Below are 23149 nucleotides of genomic sequence, written 5' to 3' on the forward strand. Positions count from 1 at the left end.
TGCAAATTATTTTAATTAAAAATGTGCTACTCTTATCTTTCTATCTTGATTGAAGACAGGGACTATGTTTTTTTTTTATTTCTCTGACCTTGATGGCAGAAGTGTGCAAATTAATGTTTTAACAACTGGCTCTCCAGAAAAAAAAATGTACACATGATACACTTTTAAGTTTAATCTGGATTCTTAATATTTTCTCCATCACTTTCTTAAATCTAGAAATGATAAATAATAAATCGAGCCTTGATTTGTAGCATTTGCTCATTTCCAAATTTGTAAATGCTCATGTTGAAAATTTAACGATTGGCTCTCATGAGTTAATTTGAATTGGCTTTGAGTACAATTGACAGACATGTTGATAGGCTGACTAAAAAGTTAAATGAACCACAGATTCAGAACAAACTCAGTGATTCAGTAGTAAAAGGAACAGGCCTAGGGGATTTGGAATCCATAATTCTGTGTGAATTTGTTGTTGTTGTGGTCTTTTAGTTGTATTTGACTTTTCATGATGCCATTAGAGGTTTTCTTGGCAAAGATAGAGTGGTTTGTCATTTCCTTCTCCAGATCATTTTATAGATGAGGAAACTGAGGCAAACAGAGATTAAGAGACTTGCCCAGGGTCACACAGTAAGTGTCTGAGGCTGAATTTAACTCAGGTCTTCCTGACTCTAGGCCCAGCACTCTTTTCACTGAGCCACCTCAACTGCCATGTGTGAATATATTTTTTGTTAATTTTGAACATGTTGCTTAATGTCCCCTGGATTATAAAATAATCAGGTACTATTTTCTGAGCTATTATATTCTTCATAACACACCCTGCTTCAGAAAACAATGTGGGGATTTTCTTCCTCCTGAACTGACTTATGCATCCCTTTCTTTTTGTCCAGGTTCACAGTAAAGACAAAAAATATGTGTGCAAAGTGTGTAACCGAGTGTTTATGTCTGCGGCTAGTGTGGGAATCAAGCATGGTTCCCGCCGCCATGGTGTATGCACCGATTGCTCAGGCCGAGGCATTCCTGGCCACTTGGATCAGAATGGAGGAGAAGGCTCTCCAGATGAAATGTATCCTGGAGAAAGTCAGTATATGGAGGATCCCGATGACATCAAAGTGGAGGGTGACGAGGAATTAGGTGACGAAGATGAAATCAAGTGGAAAGACGATGTTGGTATTTCCCAGGATGATGTGATTTTAGAAGATGACAAAGAGGACATTGACTCTCCCCAGGAACACGAGAATTCTGGGGAGCATGACAAGGATTTTACCTGGATTTCATAGGGAACTATCTCTGGGGGTCAAGGGGTAGGGGAGGGAGGGAAGAAGGAAGGAGAGTGTGGAAAAGCAAAGAAGCCTTGTTGTTGTCCACATGTGTAAGTTTTGTTTGTTTTTGTTTTATTTCAACAAATGTAAGTCCTTTAACTGCTTAATTCAGCTATTAGTAAAGGCCACTTTGAGTGGCAAATTTTATTATCCCTTCTCCCTACCTTCCCAGCTTCTTTCCCATTATTTCCTAGGGCTCTTTCTCTTCTCCCTCACCCCTTAAATCTGCCTTTGCCTCAATATGGAAGCAAATCCATTGCATGCAAGTGACTTTATTTCTGAAGAGAATGGCTTTGTGAATGGAGTGGGAAGTGGGGAGAGGGAATTTTTTTTTAAAGCCATGTGCTTTAAAAAAAAAAACTTTCCCCACCTTAAATCAAATACCAGAGGATAAGGGGATGGCTTCTATCCAAAGTAATAAATAAAAATTCCAGCACTAGTGAGTGTGCTTATCAGTCCATGTAAACCAACCAGTACAGATGGCCTCCCCAATCCTTCAGTGATCACTTTGCAAGGCAAACCTCTAGTAATTGTTTTTGGCGCTTTTTTGGCTTTTTTTTTTTGGTGGGGAAACTTGGCTAGCACAGTTTCACCTACACAAGTTTGGTTTTCCAGGGTTGGGGGGTGGGGTGGGTGGCTCTCCAGGGCCTGGGGCTAACAGCCCCACTGTTTATAGCTGTACCTAGCTCTGTGTTCCAGATACAGTGTGATCTCCTAGGATGTACAAAATCATTTCAGGCCTTGGGGTAAGATCAGCCAGCACTCACTTGGTTTACATGAGTCTGGTTCCCATTTTCTGCTTTACCTCCTACTCTCCCTTTCATAGGTATATGCAAATTCTGACCAATCGAAGACATTTCAAAAATGGAAAGGAAAATGGCTAGGATGTCTATCTTGACCTTTGTTGCTAACCTGCACCATTCCAGCTCTTTGCTTCAAAGGAGATTGATCCTGGTACTTTATTAACCAGATAAGCCTACTCAGGGGCCAGTTTTGGTTCCTTCCAAACCTCTCTTTCCCAGCAGAGCCTGACTCCAGCCCCTGGATGTCCCCTCTGTCTAATGGAGAAGACTTTCCTCAGTTTTATTCCATGTGGTTGTCAGCTCACTTTTCCCTTCTCAGCCTGATGCCTTCCTCTGACAAGTTTCAGAAAATAAGTGTCCTGTTGTACAAGGAAGAAAGGCTCTGCTGAACCTCTCACCTCTGTGCTTTGGTGCTGAAAACAAAACAACACTCCAGGTTGAAGACCTCACTGTTTTTACACAGCATGAATGGCAGCGGTGGGGCCATCCTGAAACCTACCACCATAATCCCGGTGTAACCCGGTAAGCCAAATGATTCAAAGGTGCTATTTTCCATAATGGGAGAGGCAAAATGCTTATGAAAGCATCAAAAGATCTCACAATTTCACTCATTTAAAATAGGCCTCCTCCTTGGGCCACGGGGAAGATTTTTCAATCTAATAGTGCTTGGGGATTTTGATGGCTTTGTGCCAAGCATCTCTTTTCAAGTGAGCAGGGTAATGTGGATATCTCCACCTCACCCATACTTGCAGAAGTGGCCCTTTGGGCTTCCTCCCCTCAGCTCCATGCCACCCAGTTAATCCACAGCCACTCTTAGTTCCTCTTTGAAGAAATGTCCATCAGTTTTCCTATGCGTGCTTCCTTCTGGACCTCAGGCAAGCTTGCATTGTGTGATGCTGGGGCTCTACCCACAGCAAGCCTGCATTATTGGGCTGAAGAGTTCCCCCGACTCAGGCTAGAGCTGCTGTCAGTTGAATTTGGTGGAAGGGGATCACACGGGCCAATCTTCTAAACCACTGCTACTGATAGCCCCTGTTACTCTGAGCCAAAGTCTGGGATCGCTTTCTTTATTGCTGCTAACACGATGAATTGACAAACCTATCTGCAGTTTGCTGCTTAAACCTTCCAAAATGGGTAACCACGTTTTTTTAAGTAGTCAAGGAATGATGTTTGTAGTAGGCATATCAAACTGTTATGTTTGTGGTCGTCTGTTTTTCTTTGACAAATCTGTACAAAGCTGTTTGGCATTTAGTCTGTTGAAAGCCAATTGCTGATTTTTTTTTTCAAATGAAGCCACAAATTGCACCTTTCTGCTTTATTTTTAAGTGCAAAACACAATCACTCATCCTGTGCACTGTATAAGAGTTCCAACTCAGCCCAAGCCCAGTGCTTCTTGGTCTCCTGAGCTGCAAAAAAGCAGCTCTGAATGGCACTGTTTGCCTGGGATCTTCTAAGTACAACTTCCTTTTCCCTATTCTTCTAGAGGACATTTGTTGCATCCAGACCAATGCAAACAGTACTTTTAAAAATGGCTATATCGTGGCTTTTTCTATATTAAAGCTATTTTTAAAAACACTTCGGTTTCTAAGACATTCCACAGCTTTCATCCACCTTGACTTCAGTGTAGAAATTTACTACCTTAAGCTATTGTGTTTTAAGGGATAAAAGTTGGATCCTAGGCTGACTTTTGTCCCCTTCCTCTCTAGGGTGAACTTGATTTTGTATGAAGACTTTTGGGGGTGCTGAGCTTTACTTTGTGTTCATTTAGAAGTGTTTTATATTGCTTTGTCTTTTTTTCCATGGACAGTACAAACCTGTTCTAATTGTGCCACTTCTATGCTCTTTAGGCAAAGGAAGCAAAAGAGAGAGAGAGAGAGAGAGAAAACCCACAAAAAGGCTAACTTGTTATAGTTATAATGATAAAATGATATAGCACATGCTTCTAGATTACTGACATACACACTGAGCATATAAACCAAATAAATCATTCTGATATGTGATATAGACTTTAAGTGCGTTGTTTTTGATGGAGGTGTGCAGATTTGGAAATGCAAAGAATTCAGGTATCACTTTCTAAAATATTACCCCATAGGGCAGAAATCCTGGGTATTTTTTATGTAAAATCAGTAATAGTTTCTATAAAGTAGAAGAGGGTACTCTCTATACAACTTTATCAGCTGCTTTAATTAGGAATGTAAACATCACTTAGTTGGAAATTCTGCTGTCCTTTACTCAAACTAGAGTCTGTGAAGAAAAATGGAGACTGAAGATTTTTCTATCAACAGGAATATGGAATGAAAGGAGCCAGGGCTCCATGGCCTGAACTCTTGGCATCTAACTTGCTGCTGCTTCTTCTCTTGCTCTGGGTTTGAACTGGTGTTGTGTTTTTGCTTTTGTTTTTGAAATTTCTTTGAAGGGCTTAGTTTCTTTCCCTATTTACCAGGAATAGTCTTAGTACTAAGCTAATTTTTTCTTCTCTCGTTTGGCTTGAACTCAAGAAATTTAATCACATCTCACCTTTTGTACCTCTCTGAGAACTTTGAACCTTTCATTGAAAGGTCCCTTTTTTAACTGCTTTTCTAAATACAGACTTAGTTTCTTAGAAAATACATTTGGAAACAAGACCTTTGCTACCAATGGGAATTTCCTGGTTCAGCCTTCTCAGTTTTATATCAATTTCCCAGTCTCTTTCAGGTTAGGGTCTGCTCTAACCACCTTTTGATAAAATATGACGGCTGAGGACTGCCTCATTTTCTGGTGGTCGCTTTGCACATAGCTGAGGAATTCTTCTCTAGCTCCGATTCTTTGTGTCTCTCCAAGCTCAGGATACTTTGCTTTGTTGTGGTTTGTTTTTTTTTTTTTTAAATACTGCTGATTCTCTCCAAACTGCCCTTAGTAGTAACCTGTCTCTCGGGTTAGCCGTTTGTGCCGTACTGTATGAAAGGTTCCCCCCCCCCCTTTTTTTAAGAATAGCGTACAGGTAAATTTAGGTTCTGGATTTCCCCTCTGCCAAGTACCCTTAAAGTGTTTTTTGGATACTAATCAGTGACTAATATATGCAGTTTCCTATTTGGTATACTCTTTGAATTTTAAAATGCAAGGTATGAACTCAACATAGGGAGGCCTAGGAGGGGAGAAGGGACATTATGTAATGAATTTTTTTTTAAGTGACTGACCTTTTTTTAAAATCAATGTTTAAGCTAATAAAGAAATATTTTTTTATGAAAAGGAAAACAGTGTAGATTACATTTCACAATTTGTATTTTTTTTAATTGCTTTTTTTGTGTTTCTGAAATGGAAAATATTTGAAGGTCGTCTTTTTTTTTTTTAAACTATATGATTTATGTATCAAACTCTGGATCCTGACAAAGTTGTATATTTGGGCTCTCTCTCTCTGGGTTATAGGATACAGTCAGAACACTGCCATCTTTCACTAGGACCTCGGCTAAAAAGACACACCTTAATGCTTCCAATTTTGCACATCTTCCTTTTTAAAAGAAAACTCCAAGAAAAATGCAAAAACTGGAATTTTTTGCAATATTATTAAAGATAATCTTGTTTTAGCTCATTTTGTGACATGTGCAACTCTTAAAGCCATACTGATGGTTCTTTTTACTTTTAAATCTATCCTATATTGTGTTTGAGATGCTGCCCTTTTTAGAACCAACTGTAGTGAGAGTGCTGTGCGTATGCTTTTCATATATATTTATTTTTTCAACCTGCTTTCAACCTGTTGTCAAACAAGAGACAAAAAGGGCAGTGTTTGAAGTGTTTGAAGATTATTGATTTTTTGCTGGGAATATTCTATATTATACCGACTTTATATTAATTATTATAAACCTGTGTTTGTATTGGAGATGTGTTTAATATTGGGGGGAAAGATTTTAGTAACCAGAAGTCAGTGGGAAAACATGACTGTGTGTTGTACTGATTTTCTGTAACTGTAGTACAGGTAAATATGACTTTATTTTCTAGTTGATCTCACAGTTTCTTGTCTGTGTAGGCATGCCAAAGGTGTGCCTAGAAATTCTATTTACTTTATGTGATGGGATTAGCTTAGACATTACTTGCAAAATGGATCAGTTTCAATAAATCAGGAAATTGCTGCTAAAAAAAAACCAAACAAACTTGTCTGAGTTTATTGGCTTTGACTGTTCTCTGATATTCTAGAAACCCACTGGTCTAAATCCCCACGAGTAAACAAGAGGAAAGGGACCCCAAACTCAGGCTAGAGCCAAAGGGTTTGCAAATTTCTGATCTTGGACTCTTAGAGGAATGTCTTTCCCAGCAGAGCTTCGAAAGGAGAGAATGCCATCTAGTGGTAGGAGGAAAGGGAAGGTGGAGTGGAGGAAGGAGGGGCCAGGGTGGGGAGAGGAGAGGACTTGGAAAAGTTGAGGAGAGAGAGAGGGGAGGTGGAGGAGAAGGCGGCAGCAGCGGCAGTGACAAAGCCATAAATATAGTGAGATTTTTCCTACGCATATCATAGCTTTCGTCTCTGACTATTCAGTCTTCTATTGCTAGGTTATAATCCATTTCCTCACCCTAAAAGTGAGTGTCCCTTAAAGCTCCGTCCTGGGACCTCTTCTCTAACCTTAGTGATTTCGCTAGCTCCCATGGATTTAATTAACATCTCTGTGCATACGGCTAATAAAATATACCCACATTCAGGGGAGTGCTGTATTTGCAGCCAAAAGGCCTGGGTTTGAATCTTACCTCTGCCCCTTTATGACTTTTAGTAAATCTTATCTCTCCAGACAGGTCCCTCATCTGTTAAATGAGGGATTTAGAAGGGGTGACCTCTAAAATCTAGTCTCATGTCTTCACCCGGAAGTTTACTCAGGTTCCGCTTTTCAAAGGGGGACTTTCTAGCCCAAAATAAGTGTTCACTCCTTTCCTTCGGTTTCTTAAGTACTAAATGTGGTGGACCGTGTTAGAGAATCTCTTCAGTTCTCTAAGCTTAAAGGATCAGACTTGTCCAACTCTAGCCTTTGAATTCCTTGGATGTCCGTTCATCTTACCTTCTTTGCTAAACTCAGTATTTAATAAAGATTGCGGGATGGTCCAAAGGCCAGGAGAACAAGCACACCGTCTTATAGAATATCCTTCTGTCCCTGGTCCCTCGGGGCATATGGAGTGGCCACGGATGACTGAAGGACTGAGCCTCGGCTCTACGGCAATACCGTGTGCTCAATAGAATGGTCGTCCTTTAAAATTATGGATGAGCTGAACAAGTGGAAGTTATCACTTAACCAGTATTCAAGATAGGAATGTGGTAGTCATCCCCGTTCAGCATAGGTCCTGGGTCTCCCGCCACCGGCTTATCCCGAACCATTAAACTCCATTAAATGGGGGGTGCGGGACACCCGAGTATTCCTTGGAACGCGCAGCCTGCAACCAGCAACCCCAACCAGCAACCAGCAACCAAGTTGCAGACTACGCAGAGCCGACCAGCAGAGGGAAGCCAAGGGCCGCGCTCCTAGGCTGGGGGCCCTGGGCGGGGCACAAACACTCGCACGTGACCAGCCCCAGCCATACGCTTCACCCCCTGCCCCCCTCCTATTTTTGTGCGAAAAAAACCCGAAACCCACACAACTTCTGGAAAAAAAAAACACCGAAAACACTTTACTTTCTTTTCTCGCCCTGATACAGTTGTGTAAAAGAGGGCCAAAAGCGAGAGACCTGAGCTTCTCCTACATGGTACAGTGTCCGCGCGACTCCACCCCCGCCAGCCCGGCCAAGAACAGGAGCCGGAGGGGACCCCGCGGACAGTGCAATTTTCTTTCCCTTCAAACACTCAGTGAAGACCTAACATCGTTAGTTTAGCAGGAGAAAGTTTCAAGAAAACCGGTTTGCAAAGAAAGAAGTTTGGAATGTGATTCCTGATCCTAGGGCCCAGGCCGAGAGCCCCTTAAAGGGCGGCACCGAGGGGGCAGGGAGCACGGGAGAGACGCCCCGACTGAGACCGGAGCCCTCTCCGGGCTCCCCTTCAAAGTGCATTAGACACCGTCCCTCTCGTGGAGGCGGGGACTGGACGCCAGGGGCCGCCGGCCAGCTTCGGCCCCCGCAACTAGTCCCTCCCCGGGACCGGAGCCGGCGCCGGAGGCTCCGAGCGGGGGCGGAGTGCACAGCTGGAACCCCTGGGGCCGTGGGCGTGAAGCAGCTGTGCCCTCCCGCCCCGCCCCGGCCTCAGGTCCAGGGGGAGAGGCAGAGGAGGCGGAGCCCCAGCAGCAGAGGTGTGGCCAGACCCCCGCCTCCTCGCACCTCCTCGAGTCGCCCGCGCGAAGGTGTAAAATCTTTAAAAACGGCTTTGCCTTCCTCGCCTACGCGTACACCGCCTACTTTCGCAAAGTCCATCTCTTGGGAGACCCAGAAATTCCCTTCCGAAGGGACAGGCACCAGCGAGTCTGACACACTACACAGACCAGACACACGACACGACACGACACACACGTACACGGGGGCAAAGGGAAGCCCCTCCTGCCCCTAAAGCGAAAGATGATCATGGCCACACGCAGGCAGGGCGACTGCTGGAGATAGGCTCAGGCTCCTTTCACCAGGGTCCACAGCTTCGCGGCCCCCCACTGCACGTGCAGTCCAGAAAAAGGGTGGGAAAGGGGCCGGCCGCGACCCTCGGCGTTTTAGTGCAAACTGCTGGTTTCCTCAGGCACTTTTGAGTTGTCACATACGTCCCGCCCACACGTGCAAACGCGGCAGGGGGAGGTAAGGGAGGGAGAAAGAATCGTCTCGGGGCACCACCTCCGATCCACCTGCCCTTTGGTGACAGGAGGGGAGGGGTAAGAGGACAATAGCTTATTTCCTTTTTTAAAAAAGCAAGGGGGGCCGAGTTCAGAGGCTGTGCCACCTATCCTCAGCTGGAGGACGGGCCTTCTGGAGACCCCATAGGGGCTGGGGAGAAGAGCTGCCCCCAAGTCATGAGAGAAGGGAACAGCTTCCCAGACAGGGCGGGGATTTCAAGGCACCTGCAGTGCAAACTGTGCAAGAAATGGGGTTAGGGGTAGGGCTGGATCAAGCTGGGCTTCAATCGAGGAACCGCTGACAGGCCTTCTTCCAGCGACAGGCCGTGCACCACATGTCCCGGTTTTCCATCCCATACACCTTCCGGCACTTCTTGGCTTCACCCCGAGGCTTCCTGAGGAAGGATGGGGCAAGTTGAGGCTCCCGAACCCCAAGGTTTCCCTGAAGCTTGGTCCTAGGTGGAGACAGGCTTCCCTGTCTACACAACCACATGAACAATCTTGGTCTCTCCTCTGGGCCCACCTTCAGCTGAACCATGTATGAAGACCCTAAGGGAGGGCCCTGGATCTCTTCCTCACCTTCCCCACACAGCGAAATTCACAGGACTATTTGGGTACCAACTCTGAGGCAGCAAGGCCTCCAGATTTAGTTCTCCTTCCTTCTTCCCCAAACTGATAACCTGGCCTCCAGCCGCACATATCCACCTTTATTCATCACGATTAGGAGATACGCTTCTGCTACCCTAACACACAATCCCTTCTCCTCTCCTTTGGCCTCAATCCTGCCCTACTAATCCTGCAGGGCGAGGCTCGTCTCCTCCAAGTCACTACTAGATGCTGTGGAAAGGCTGCTTCAAGTCAGGAGGGCCTGGATTCAAATCCTGACTCGAACACCTGTTTAGTATGTGATCAGAGGCAAATTACTTTTCTTTCTCATGGCCTTGATTTCTTCATCTGTAGAACGGTAACAGTGCTTATACTACCCAACACAGTTTCTGGGACACTGCTTTGAACTCAAAATTCTATTATAGAAGGGAGGGAGCCTGGGAAAGTGGCTAGCCTTGGAGTTAGGAAGACCCAAATTCAAATCCTGCCTAAGATTATTTACAAGCTGTTTGACCCTGGGGAAGTCACATAATTTCTCTTGGTATCAGTTTCACATTAATTGAAGATAACAACAACTGTACCTACCTCAAAGGGTTCCTGTGACGATCACATAAAACATGAAAAACACTTTGCAAACTTTAAGGTATTGTGTAAATGTTAACTGCTGTTACAGAAATGAAAGTAAAGATTCTTTGATTACTGGTCCTCAGAGATGAACCTTTAAAATTATTTAAACCATATGGTTTAGTTTTTAACTTAGCTTTTCACCCTTCCCTAATCGTTCCAAGTTCATGAAGTGTCTCTCTCCAAACAGAACATGGGCTCCCCAAAGGCTACTACTGCTATCTGCTGCCCCTGGCTCCCATATCACAGCTGAGGCCTAAGCACACAAGAGCTATTATCACTAAGTATTTCCTATTACTCAGGACACTAATTTAGCACGGCACAAAGGAGCTGGATTCAAATCCCAACCTACCTCTGTAATCTTGGCAAGCCTTCTAACATCTTTGACTCTCTTTTCCTTGTGTGTAAATGACGGAGAGGAGGAAAGAGGAGAGGGGGCTTGGAATAGATGATCTCTCAAGTCCTTTACAATCCTATGAAGAGCTACAGCTGGGGACTAAGGGAGGGCCTCCTCCCCCCTTCCCACACCAAGCCTTCCCCTGATCCAGCCAACACTCACCTTATGCCTGTGGTAGGTTTGAGGCCAGAGGGCATGGCTGGTACAGGGGGCTTGATGACTGTAGGTTGGGGAAGTTGTGGCCTCTTATCTGATATCCCAGCTGAATGGACTGGAGTCAGACAGCCCTGGAAAAAAGATATCAGCTTAGCCTCTACCACCCTTTCCAAAGAAGGTATGAGAACAGCCACATCTTAAGTACTTGTTCAGTGTACCTGGTAAGCATGGTCGGTGTGAACATGGCACAAAGTGGTGGGAACCACAGAACTCAGAATGGTGGGCATGGCTGTGGTCTCAGACGGAGCTGGGACTGGCAGATCCAAGCTGGGGAAGGCTGGGGGCACTGAGGAAGTGGGTGACATGGGAGTCAGGCTAGACAGGCCATCAGTTAGTGAGTCCACATTGATGTCCAGCTCAGTGTAGTAGAAATCCTCTTCGCCATCACTTTGATCTGGCTCTGCCCGACGCCTGAGTGGGGACAGGGTCAGAGGTCAGCCTGGAATGCCCAGGCCAAGCCTTCTGGAAGCAGGAAGATGGAGCCAAGTCATGCTGGCCTGGGAGGTGTGCCATGTTTGGGTACTAGAATGTCCTGCCCCCACAGGCCATACCAGTCCCCCCCCAATCCCCCCACCACCCTCCTGACCATACCCCAGGTGCACTGTTCGGATGTGCTTCTGTATTCCAGATGACGTGCTCAGCACTTTCCCACAGCTCTTCCACAGACATTTGAACATCACTTTCACTGAATTCTGGGAGGAAAAATGTTGTCAGATCTAAGGGACTTATTCCTCATCCCATCCCACCTCTTCTCTCCTCTCCCGACCTCCCCCACCACTCCTCTGGGCCTGCTAACCTTCCTCTTCCGGGGTGTGGGGTCCCCAAACAGAAAATGGGCAGCTTCAGGGGGCAGTGGTGGCGAAGGTGTGGATGGAGAAGACTGGTCACTGGGGGGGTCCCAGCCCCAGTCTCCACTGTTGCTGCTGCTGCTGTAGCTGCCAGATGGTCCAGCAGAAGACTCTTTCCAAGGATCACAACAAGACTCTGCAAGAGAGAATGAAGAGAGGAAGGAAGATTTTGTGTCCCAGGATCAGGTGGGGATCCCAAGACAGAACAGTGCCCACTCCTCAAAGGGTATCACTCCCAGAATAGACTGATAGGGCTAGAATGGTACCTCCTTGCTGGGACCCCAGCCTGTACTTGAACTTCTTTATTACCTTTCCCACCCCCTCTCACCCCCACCCCCATCCTGCCCCAGCTATTCCCTTAGTCATTACCTGGGCTGAAGGGTACAGAGGGAGGACCCAAAATCAGGGGGCTAGTAGACAAGCTGGTAAGGACTGCAGCAGCCATGACTTCATCCAGCCCAGCCTTTCCTGGGGGGCATCTGCAAATTATAGGTGGGGAGGATCTGTTACTTCCATTGCCTGGGACTCTGGAAGAAGGTGGCAGTCACCAGGGAGAGGCGGGGCCGAGAGGCCAGTGTCTGCCCACACCATCTGGGTCAGGGCCAGGCTGGGAAGTCTGCCCAGGCCTAGGCGGAGCTTGAGGGGAGAATAAGGCAGATAAATAAGGAGCAACTTCGGGAGGGGCTGCCCCTCACCTTCCTCTCTCCCTGCCATGGCCTGGTGCACACGTGCACATCCTGACACGTGCGAGCACACACGCATTCATATGCATATGCCATCCCCATGATGTAGAAACACACTGGGCTCTACACCCGCCTACCATCCTTGTGGCTGCCGATCTAAAATCATCACAATCACGTTGGGGGAGACAAGGGTGGTTCAGTCACCCCTCTAGAGACTCCTCCCTTTAGAGGATGTTTTTGGGGTGGTAGGAATCTGATTTCTGTTATCCCCTGAGGCCTGATTTCTTAAGCTCACAGCCACAAGACAGACCCAGATCCATTTCTGAACCTGCTCATTCCGCAGACAGGAGCACTGGGCCCCAGAGAGGAGCTGAAGCCACTCAAATACAGCTAGAGCCCCCCCCCCCTTCCTGTAAGCCTAGTCTATCCCCCCCATCCCGCCTCCTCACTTGGAGGGAGGACTCCATTGGACTGAACGGAACTCAAGGAATCACACATTAACCAGGTTATGCAATAGTGAGACTGAAAACAAACAGCCTAAACGGAAGAGGGGAGTGAGGAGTGGGAAGGACTGTCTGCAGCCCCAGCCTCTTGGGGGAAAACTGATCAGTGACCAGTGGAGAGGTATCTATCACCACCCCCATAGAATTTAGCCAGGGTCCACCTGCCAAGTGCAGAGGTAGAGCCTCGTTTTTCCTCTACCCTCATTCAACCCAGTAAGGGGGTGACCCCCACCACCCACTAGGCAATTCTCCTTGTCCATCTCCCCCAGAATGGAGGACAGCACTTACAGGGTTAAGTTTAGTAGTGAAAATGAGGAATTCTCCGTCCTAGGGATTTCTATCCATCTTAGGGCAGGGAACTGTCAAATCCCTCCCAGCTTTCCCCAGCAGCCAGAGAAAACCATTAGGAAAAGAGCTTCTTAATTTTTTTTTGTGTCATTGACCGCTTTGGCAGTATGGTGAAACCTATGGACAGACCCCTTTTCAAAATGTTTCAAATGCAGAAAATACATAGCACTGCCAAGGAAATCAATCAGAATGAAATAAAATTACCAAAAAACTTCTTTTTTTTAAAGTTCATGGACTACAAGTTAAGAACCTCTGCTTTAGGGCAACCTCTGAACTCAGGCCAAAGCCTGGCTGTTTACTAAACCAACAGAGTTCCTGTCTCCTTAGCACCCAACTCAGTGACCCACTGGGCACAGAAAAGGACTGAAGCCTCAGACCATGGGAAAGGAGCCAGATCAAGAAGCTATCCTGAGAAAATTCTCCATTGGACTCTTCAGCACTCTCCCTGTTCAGCCTACTTCTCCTCCATCCCCCAAATGCCTCCAGAGGTTAGCTAGTTATTATGTCACCCAATCAAGTCACTCTACTACTCCTCTCCCAATCTGGCAGCTAGCTAGACAGCACACCTCATCATTCTATGCCCAAAAGCCTGGACACAGACCTACCCACAGGTCTGGAACCCAAAAGCTGAATCTTTCCCTCTCTGCCTCCCCTTGGAGGATGAGCCATTCCTCACACCTGCCAACACTGTAACTGTCTCTTCCAGCACAGACTGCCGGTGCCCCACCAGACACCCCTTTTTCCTAGAATGACACAGTGTACTCAACAACTTTTCATGTTTGGGAAAAGCGGAAATCGCCAGACCTAGTTGCAGAGGACTTGGGAGTCAGAGGTCGGCCTCCCAACCCCTTGATAGCTTCTCACCTCTGCCTGGGGACAGGGATGTATGCAGATTGCAGCAGCCCACTCTGGTCCCAGTCTCCAGCCTCATCCCAGCTCCCTAGGCCCCATGGATCCTCGGCTTTCTGCCCAGGCAGCAATTCCTCTGGCCCCACTTGGCCAGTGCAATGGATAGCCCCCTGCTGACAGAACACAGGCCTGGCTTAGTGGAGGCAATGGCATCAGATCACTCCCTTCTTCACCCCCCCCATTCTTCCCAAGTTTAAAGTCCTCTGATCTGCCCCAGAAAAGAGCCCTCCAAACTCTGGGGTTCCAGAAAGGAGCAAAGAGCGCAGGAGATCCTCTTTTTCATGGTACATGTGACAGTGATTCCCATTTTCCCCCCTTGGGTTTCTTCAGAGTCCAGTCCTCTTCAGACACAGAGTTCCTTGAGTTCCTCATCTCCAACACACACACCCCCCCCAACATATTCACACCCCCTACACACACTTTTTGGTTTTTTACACCCCATTCCCGCGGCTCCCACGGACTTCCTGGGGCTGCAGGCCGGGGCCCCGGCACACCTTCGAAGTGAATCCTCCTCCCTCTGCCTGGCACCAGGGCAGCATAGGCTGGGGTGCCAGGGCCCGGAAGTTTGAGGGCCCCCCCCCACGCCCCAGAGAGCGCCTCGGGCCTTCCCCCAGGGCCCACCCCCACGTGCCCTCCCCACCTCGCGCCGCCCGGACGCCGGCCCCGCCCCCTCTCTCCCGGGCCGGCGGGAAGTGTAGCTCCGACACCGCCTCCCCCAGTTCCTCAGGCCCGAGCCCGCGCAGCCCGGGCCCGCCCCGCCTTCCACCCGGCGCCCGGCGGTGTGACTGACAGCACGCCCCGGACCAGAGGGAGGAGGCCGGGGGCGGGGGGGCGAGCGTCTCTTCCCCTCCCCCCCGCTTCCCTCCCTCGAAGCCCCGGCCCCCGCCCCTCCCTCCCTCCCCCCGAAGCCCAAACTTTCTGCAGCCGCCTCCAGCTGCGACGCCATCTTTGCAGCAAGAGAAAGTTTCTCGGGAGGAGTCCCCGCTCCGATCCCTCTCACCGACCCGGCACCGACCCCGTCAGTACCCCACCTACGTCCAGAAGCCAGCGCTGGCCTCGGCCCAGAACTGTCCCGCGCCCCACCCCGGCCCCCGGCCCCGCCCTGCCCGCCGACCCCCCGCCCAGTTACCTGCTGCAGCTGTCCGGGCCTCCCGGGGGCCGGGGCCGACCCCGCCTTCCGCCTCAGCAGAGACTCGTCCACCAGCACCGTGTAGACGGCGTTACCCGCAGGGCCGGGGCCGGGGGCCGCGGTGGGGCCCGGTTTGCAGGGCGGAAGGACACCGCAGCACATTCCCCTAGCCGGCGGACAGTCCGGGCAGCCAAGCGCGGCCGCAGCCGTCAATCCCGGGGGCGGGGAGCAGATCCGACTATCAGCCGCCACAGCCCGCTGGGACTCCATGGAGGGGGCTCCCGGGCCGGCTCCGGGCCGCTGTGCCAGGGGAGGGGGTGGCTAGCCACGGCCTGCCCGCACTGTGCACCCCACTCCCCTGTTTCCTTCCCGGCCGGCAGGCCGGCGAAGCCCCTAGCCCTGGAACCGGGCCGGGTGGCTTGCTTCGCCGCGCTCCCGGGTCTGCAACAAGGGGACCACGCCCCCCTCGCGCGCCCGCTCTCTAGCTCTCCCTAGCTGCGCGTGCAACCCACCTCCCCTCCCCCTGCCGCGCGCTCCCATTGGTCAGCGCTCTGTATCAACATTCCGAGATGGAACGTGGCCCGGAGCCGGCTCACTCTCTCATTGGCCCGGGTGCTGGGGGGGGAGGGGGAGAGAACGGAGTGTTGCGCTGCACTCGCTCCTTCCCTACCCCGCCCTCCTTCCGCGCTCCCGCCTCCGGCTACGCTCCATGGGCAAGAGTCCGGCTCCCGGCCGGTATTTTGTGAGGAGGAGCTCCGCAAGGGAGGGAGGGAGCGAGCGGGAAGGGCGGGAGTCCTTACTCCGTATCAGTGTTTGATCCTGAATAGAAGGAGGGCTGTAGGAGCGCGGATTCCTGGCTGAGGGGTTGAGAGGGTAGATGTTCAACTCCTCCCGCGCCCTCCCCCCCGCACGTACACGCAGTCGCTAGGCGCTATGGATATGCTATCCTAATCCGTAATCTATTATCCTAATGTGTCAAGTTATTTTATATGGAGAGACTGCGAGACCTTTAAGAAAAATATTTCTCTCTGTGCCACCGGGCCCGCCTGGCTCAGAGCCCAGGCGCGGGCTAGACAGACAGCTGGCCCATCCAGGCCCGCGTTAGAGGTGCGTCTTGAGGCCACAGTTGCCCTTAGTCCCCGCCCCGTCCCGCCTCTCCGCGCCTTCTCCGAGATCTCCCGCACGCACATGGCTCCCAAGAGCGACGTTGCCGGGCTTCTGGCCCTGGGTGTTGGGATGTCCGAGGGGGCTCGTTCCACCAAAGGACTTTTAAACTGACAGTCTGTGTAGGGCTGTTTGGGGGAGGGGTGCTGAACGCCCCTGCCATCCCCATCCATCCCATAGGCTTCCTTTCCCGTAGTGCCCCTCCGATGCTACCTCTGAACTCCTGAGAATCCGAGTCTTTGAATACCCAAAAGTTGAGACCTGGTTTCAAGATTGCCTAGTGGTATGGATCCCTGAAGAGGAATGAGGAAGCCGGTACACTGATTTAAAACAGTAGCGTTAATTCTATTCACTGGCCTTGTAGACCTCAGGGCAAGATAGGGCACATGGCACCCTGGAGATAAAAAGGTCGTAGTGGTTGGGGCTGAAGAGCACACATAGGTGTGCGGAGGTCACCTGCCCCCCCACCCCCGGTTCCTGTGTTTCTCGGGATTTAAGACCCTGTGGCCCAGAATGAAGTACCTCCTCCATTCCAGCATCCCCCACCTTTTCTTTTCACTAGGGCCAGCCCGGCATGCTATCCAGGTTAATTTTCAACAACCTTACGTAACCGTGGGGGCTGGGCGGACTATGGACGGGCAAGCTGTGGGCAATCCTATGCTTCTTAGCCCTCTCCTTCCAATAGCCAAAGTTCACCAGCCCCCAGAGAATGAATTCTCGCTAGAGGTCAGTTCCCAATCCTGAGGCTCTAGGACAGAGGGACCTCCCAGCTCATGGCTTCAAGCTATTTTCAAGCACAGGAAGGGTGATCTGTTAGCTGACCAATATCTTATTCCAACGTTCCATTTTCCTTGTGTTCCATTTTGTTCCCTCATGAATTTCCTAAATGTTGTCTCTGTATTCCATCTCTACCTCTTGTCTTGCTTTTGTCCCTTGCCTTCCCTAACACCCACCCCTCACTTATCTCCTCTGAATTGCCACAGCATGATTTGGTCCATACGCATTAACAGTCTCCTAGACTGTGCCCTCTGTCTCAGATTGCACCTTCTCTCCGAGTCCCATAATATTCAAATACAGGGGTCTGCATCCAAAAAGCACTCAGGGAGAAACAGAAGCCCAAGGAAGGAGCACCTGAACATGGTAGGGGATGAAGGGAACAGATTTCGAAGCTCCTAGCCTCAGACTGCCTTCTCTCCTTGTCCCTCCACCCCCAATCCCAGGATCACAGGCATATACACACACAACTAGACTCCTTTTGCCTTTATTCCCATTTTCATAAATCTTCAGAGGGCTTATGAGTCTGTGCCCCACCAAGCCCCTCCATCTCACTGATACTTTCATAAAAATTCTCAGTGGGCCCATTTCCTGTATCGCTGCCCCAAGTGGGACTGCTAGCCCTGTAGGAGGGGTTTATCCCCAGACTAAGGCTCTGTTCATTTTCAGTCTCCGCTAGGGGTGCCTGAGTATTTCTGTCCAGCTGGTTACAGAGAGCTCTGTTCCAGGTGGGCTCCAAGGGTTTCCGGCCTAACCTGCTGATCTTGGAATACAGAACCTCCACCTGGGGAAAAATGCAGAAACCAGAGTGACCTGGATACCAGTGAGGATCCTGGCCTCTTCGGTCTATATTTTGGTTTGGGGAAGGGGGAGGGGGGACCAGGAAAGAAAGGAGAAATTGGGAACAGAAAGGGGAGATACTCTAGGGCTATACTGACACTGCCACCCCCACTCTGTCCCCAATGCCTATTCTGCCCAAGGGAAAGCCCTGCCAATATTGCCCCAGCCCAGGGCTCTCCAATCCCTCCAGACCCACTTTACCTCAGCTGCTTTTCCAGGTTGCTGAGCTCCTCTCTCCCCAGGGACTGAATCACTGCGACCTGTCATGCTGGGTTCCACCTCAGCCCCTTTCTTGTTCTTCTGTATACAGGCATACTCTGCCACTGCCAACTTCTCTGAAATCCTCAGCTGTTCCTCTCCCCTTTGTGACTTGGGGGGAGCTCTTGGGGCAGCTGCCAGCCTCACATTGGAATAGGTGGACCCAAGGGCCAAGGAATCTGAAGCAAGTGGGGGCTGGGGCAGCTCACGGTGAAGAAAGACAGGCGGCACTGTGGTCATCTGAATGTCAGCCCTGAACCCTCCTGGCCACCGTGGATATAGGAGGTCAATGCTGGTAGGGCGCTGGGCTAGGGGAAAGGACAGCAAGTTAGGAGACAGACAATGGGACTTGGGGTGGAGAGAAGGAAATGGGAGAAGATAATCTCCTTGGCCTCTTGGGGATAGGGTAGGGAAAAGACTTAGAACTGAAAGGGACAAAGAATCCCTCACCTTTACTGTTCCTGGGATCCCGGTTGAGTTCATGCAGTTTGGAGTCTGACTTGCTGAGTGAACGAAGCTGGGTCTGTCTCAGTAACGACTAGGGGATGAGGGAAGGGAAATCTAATTAGTACTTCCCCCAATTTCAACCACGAGCCATATTCCTGAAGTCCAAAGCTCATGTAAAGGAGGGGGGGTGGGGCATGTCACACTAGCATTGTCCCACAAAAGTCACTCACCACATCCACTAGCTTCAGCCCAGACTGCTGCCTTCTTTTACCCTTCCTGGAGGAGGACAGAAGGGGGAAGGGGAGGGAAAGGTGGTTAATCTTTGCTGATAGTGAGTCTCAGGCCCTGAGTGGGAGGGGTTTATTCACCAGGGGCCAAGACCCCAAGTTACCATGGACTTCTACCACACTACCACTGGTCACAAAGATCAGGGGCAGGGGGAGAAAGTAAACCAGAGGGGCTTGGAGGCTAAGGGCAAAGTATCATACCTGACTGATGTCACAGTATCATGATTATAGTAATTTATAAAATTTTCAGGTTTGCACAGCACTTTCCTCACGATCCTCTGAGGTATGCGTAACAAGCATTACCATCTCCATTTTACAAATAAGGAAATTAAGGCTTAGAGTAATTAAGTAAACTGCCCAAGTTGATGTTGACTATCAAATCCAGGATCTGAACCCAGGTTTCTCCAACATTCATGTTACTGTCCCTAAAATATTAAGATCTAGAAGCTTCCAACCCATTTACTTTACTGAGGAGGAAACAGGTACAGAGAAGGGAAATTACTTACCTAGAGTCATGTGGAAAGTTTTAGAACCACCACTTTCTGTCTTGCTTCAATTCATCCTGCATATTTCCTGCCACACAACTCTGGCTTCATCATCTGGTGGTTGCACACAGGATAAAGGCCAAATTCCTTGACCTGTCAAGCCCTCACCATTCTGGCTCAACTGACACTTTCCTAGCCTCATGTCTCACTATCCCAGAATATACATCATTTTATACTGCTTTTAGCTCTCTTTTTCTCCCTTCTAACCTCTCTTTGTCTCTCCCCACCCCCTTTCTCCTCTTCCTCCTTCTCTCTGTCACTATCTCTCATTCCCATTTTGTTCTGTGGAGCAACATCACAGTTCCTATTTCTAGGGTGCTTTGCAAATCTGTAAAGTGCATGCCTCACGATGGGCTGTGAGTCGGGACATGAGGTCACAGTACTCAGCTTGAAAAAAACTTAGCAATCCTCAATAGTTTAACCCTTTCATTTTACAGAAAACTGAGTAAGATCACAGTAATGTTAGGGCTGGAAGGGACCCTAGAAACCATTACCTAATTCTCTTCATATGGATGGGGGAAGTGAGGCCAGTGTGGGTGGAGGGAGAGAAGTGACTTTAATAGTCAAAGGTGTTGAACTGGGCCGTCTGATTTCAAGTTCATTGTTCTTTTTGCTACATCAATTTTCCTCTCTGCCACACTTTCCTTCCCCCATTCCCTGCTCTGAAATAATAGCCATCCTTCAAGACCAGCTCAAGTCACATCTCTGTCCCTGAAGAAAGGTTGGGTGCAGGATACCTCAGCTCATGCAGCTCTCTATCCCCTCAACCAAAGCTCTATCTTCTTTCATATGTTGTGCCCCGAATTTAGCACCTTATTCTATTGCTTCCTCAAGTCTCAACTCTTCAAGCAGCCTGAGTTCCCATAGAGCTTCCTCACTGGCTCCTCCCCGTCACCTACAACAGGCCCTATGTGTGTATGATTAATTGAACTGAATCTCTGCTGGGATGACAGTCACTTTAAGTGCTGGGTGGCAGAGGGACAGACATACCTGTGACAGGTGGTACACAAGGCACAAAGCATAAGTACCAAGGCCAGGCAGCTCAGGACCCAAAGGGCTGGAGGGGGTTGGGGCTCAGGTGCAGTCTGAACCACTGCCATGCAGGGAGCTGTTGCACTCTGGCCTGTGGAGAAGGGACCAGGTCAGGAACTATGGTATAGTTGTAATGGAATTAGAAAATACTAATTTGAATCTCTGAAGGATACAACTCCTTCCCCACCCCCTCCAAGAGCAGATGGTGGGATGCTGAGGGAGGGGATGCTCTGACTCAGCAAACAGGAAACCAGAAGGCTTCTCGGGCCCCCCTTCCCCCACTGCCTGTGGTCTGATGTAGATGAGTTGCTAACAGTGTCTGAGCTGGTGCCTTAAAAAGCCATCCTTACTGATCTACATATGACTTCCATTTATATCCAAGCAGAAGTCCATCAGGTTGCTACATGAGGCACTCCCAGCCTAGGAAAACTCTAGTCGGGTTTAGCCTAGCTGTGTTCCTGAAACTGCTTCCCCACAATGTCAAACAGAGCCGGGGGGTACATCTTTCTCCTAAAGGCTTCTCCCCATGGCAAAGACTCCTGCTACACCAAGGTTCACCAAAGCTCAGGGAACCCTGGGGGTGGGAGATGGGGGTGGGGAGGAGTGAGATTGGCTCACCCACCACACAGCCCCAAAGAGCCTCCATTCCCCCCACCCCAACAATTATACCTGGGAGATTTCAAGCCCTGTTGACCTGGAATCAGTTGTGGTTTCCACCCCAAACCACAAACAAGCATGCCATACTGACCCCACAAACCACAAAGCCTGTAGACCTTACTGAGGTGAAGGTGATTTTATCATTCTAAGTTCACCAAGGTCAGCCCCATTAATCTCAGATCCTGCTATAACTTATTTTTTGTCTGGGGTAATGGGAAAGCAAAAGGAGAGGGAAGGAATGATGGTGGTGGAAGAAGTGGTGAAGTTGACCGTTGCTTCCATGTGAACTGTGTAGCCAGAGTATTTCTGATGAGAATACATTTACTTTAGAAGGCCAATGGTGAGGAAGCCCTTGAAAGGCATCAGCTATTGCTGCCACTAAGCCCAACTGCTGGAAAAGGAGGGAAACTGCCATCCTCTCCACCCTTCAAAATGCCTTGGCAACTTCAGAACCCTGAGGCCAGGGAGCTACACATAAAGAAGAATGGATCTCATGGAGGGATCAAGGAAAGCAACAGGGCTAAGAGGGGGGATCTGCAGGCTACCTCATCCTGAGCTTCAGCTTGAGGCCCCTCCCTGTTAGCAATCCTAACAGGGCAGCGAGAGAAGCCCGTTCATACAACCATCTGCTTTTCAGCTTCCTGCCTGATGACCCCATACCCCCAAGGTTTAAGAAGTGATGTGAGGGTGGTGAGGTTCCTTCTCCTAACTCAACAATGGGAACAAAGTATTTTCTGGCTTTGACCTAAAATCCAGAAAGCAACTCCCCCTTACCAGAACAGGGTTCCTAGCGGGGAGTGAGTGACGTGACAGGGAAGAGGCCAAGAAGCGGGATGGAAGTGCCTAATTACTGAACTTGGCGAATTCTCTCAAAAGATTTCAATACTAGGACATTTCAGTTACCACCCTCAAAACTGGTAAAGGTGTTTTTGCTTGGAGAGTCAGTAAAGGGCTGGGGAGGATGTACTCCCCCAAATTCCTAGGAAAGCAATCACATGGCTTTGACCTTTCAGCTCCATATACAACTTTTAGGCGTTGCTTCTTCCCTCCCTACAGTTGGAAAGTGATTGGCTCTGCTCATCTGGTACTATCCATACCCTGGTATTTAGGGTGATGAAAACGTTTAGCTGACTTGAACCATAAGTTCATCAAGTACTAAGTGGGATAGCTTCTATACCAAGTGTATTTTCTAATTGTCCCCTCCTTGGGCACATGGTTGGAACTGGCTCACTGGGATCCAACTCCCCTTTGCTTCCCAATGGCTCCAGAGGCCTTTTCTTATAGAACCCAAAAGCCTATGCAGCACTTACTTTCAGGCAAACTCGACTGGTCTCTTTCAGGCCCCACGATCACAGTGCTGCTTCTCTTGCTGCTAGTTTATCTTCCTCTTCACTCTGCTGGATGGAGGCTCTGGACCTGCCAGCCAGCTTCGGGACAGTTGTAACATGTCTTCTAAAGTGGTAGCTTCTTTGTTCAGCCCCCACCCTCTGTACCAAAGGCTCATTTCCTGGGCCCGTGCCTAGCACATCTCCCCACCCAACCCTGTGTAGTTTCTAAACCTCTATCACCTAATCCACATTCTGCAGAATAGAGGAACCTAGCAAAGCACTGCTCCCTCTGCTGGAGGCTTGGAATGTTTCAGCCCAGCACCCTTGGTCCCTCTATATTCAATCCAACTGGGCCCAGTTAATGAATTCTTTGCAGTAAATCAAAAGGCCTACAGCCAAGCCACCACCCACCTTGTACACTGCCAACTCGGGTGGAATTACAACCAATCTGGAGGTGGAACTTCAATGCCCCACTCTCGTTCTCTGAGTTCTTTTACTTGCTATTCTGGCCTGTTTTTTTTTTTTTCTCTGACAAAGAAACCACATTTGGACAAGGATTAAAGCTGGGGCTGAAAGGTTTCCCCCATCTGACTGATTGCTTTCTTTGCCCAGATGGCCATGGCCACTTTTGAAAGGGGTGGGGAACCAGTCAGCCATAGCTCCTATCAAGCAATCCCCAC

At 49.3% G+C, this 23149-nt stretch overlaps 2 protein-coding genes across 5 annotated transcripts; both read right to left on the reverse strand.

Annotated features, from left to right (window-relative positions):
- Positions 1–7712: 7712 nt before the first annotated feature.
- Positions 7713–15629, reverse strand: SLC2A4RG (SLC2A4 regulator). Of its 4 annotated transcripts, none has more exons than XM_036752486.1 (8): positions 15138–15629; positions 13964–14121; positions 11935–12044; positions 11514–11701; positions 11309–11409; positions 10876–11128; positions 10664–10788; positions 7713–9269 (listed from the first exon to the last, which is right to left on the reverse strand). In XM_036752486.1, the coding sequence occupies exons 1-8, from the start codon at positions 15405–15407 to the stop codon at positions 9158–9160; spliced, it is 1317 nt and encodes a 438-aa protein (XP_036608381.1). In that variant the 5' UTR covers positions 15408–15629; the 3' UTR covers positions 7713–9157. The 4 variants fall into 4 exon arrangements, with proteins under 4 accessions (XP_036608381.1, XP_036608382.1, XP_036608384.1 ...); XM_036752487.1 differs by having other exon boundaries at positions 13964–14118; positions 15138–15582; XM_036752489.1 differs by lacking the exon at positions 15138–15629 and adding an exon at positions 14503–14582 and having other exon boundaries at positions 13964–14118.
- A 1917-nt stretch (positions 15630–17546) lies between these two features.
- On the reverse strand, positions 17547–23052 carry LIME1 (Lck interacting transmembrane adaptor 1). Its single transcript, XM_036748060.1, has 6 exons — positions 22452–23052; positions 20443–20575; positions 18851–18896; positions 18624–18711; positions 18117–18481; positions 17547–17859 (listed from the first exon to the last, which is right to left on the reverse strand). Exons 2-6 carry the CDS (start codon positions 20550–20552, stop codon positions 17575–17577), a joined length of 894 nt encoding a protein of 297 aa, XP_036603955.1. The 5' UTR covers positions 20553–20575; positions 22452–23052; the 3' UTR covers positions 17547–17574.
- Positions 23053–23149: the final 97 nt, after the last annotated feature.

The sequence above is a fragment of the Trichosurus vulpecula genome, chromosome 3 (genome assembly GCF_011100635.1).
Source record: "Trichosurus vulpecula isolate mTriVul1 chromosome 3, mTriVul1.pri, whole genome shotgun sequence".
NCBI lineage: Eukaryota > Metazoa > Chordata > Mammalia > Diprotodontia > Phalangeridae > Trichosurus > Trichosurus vulpecula.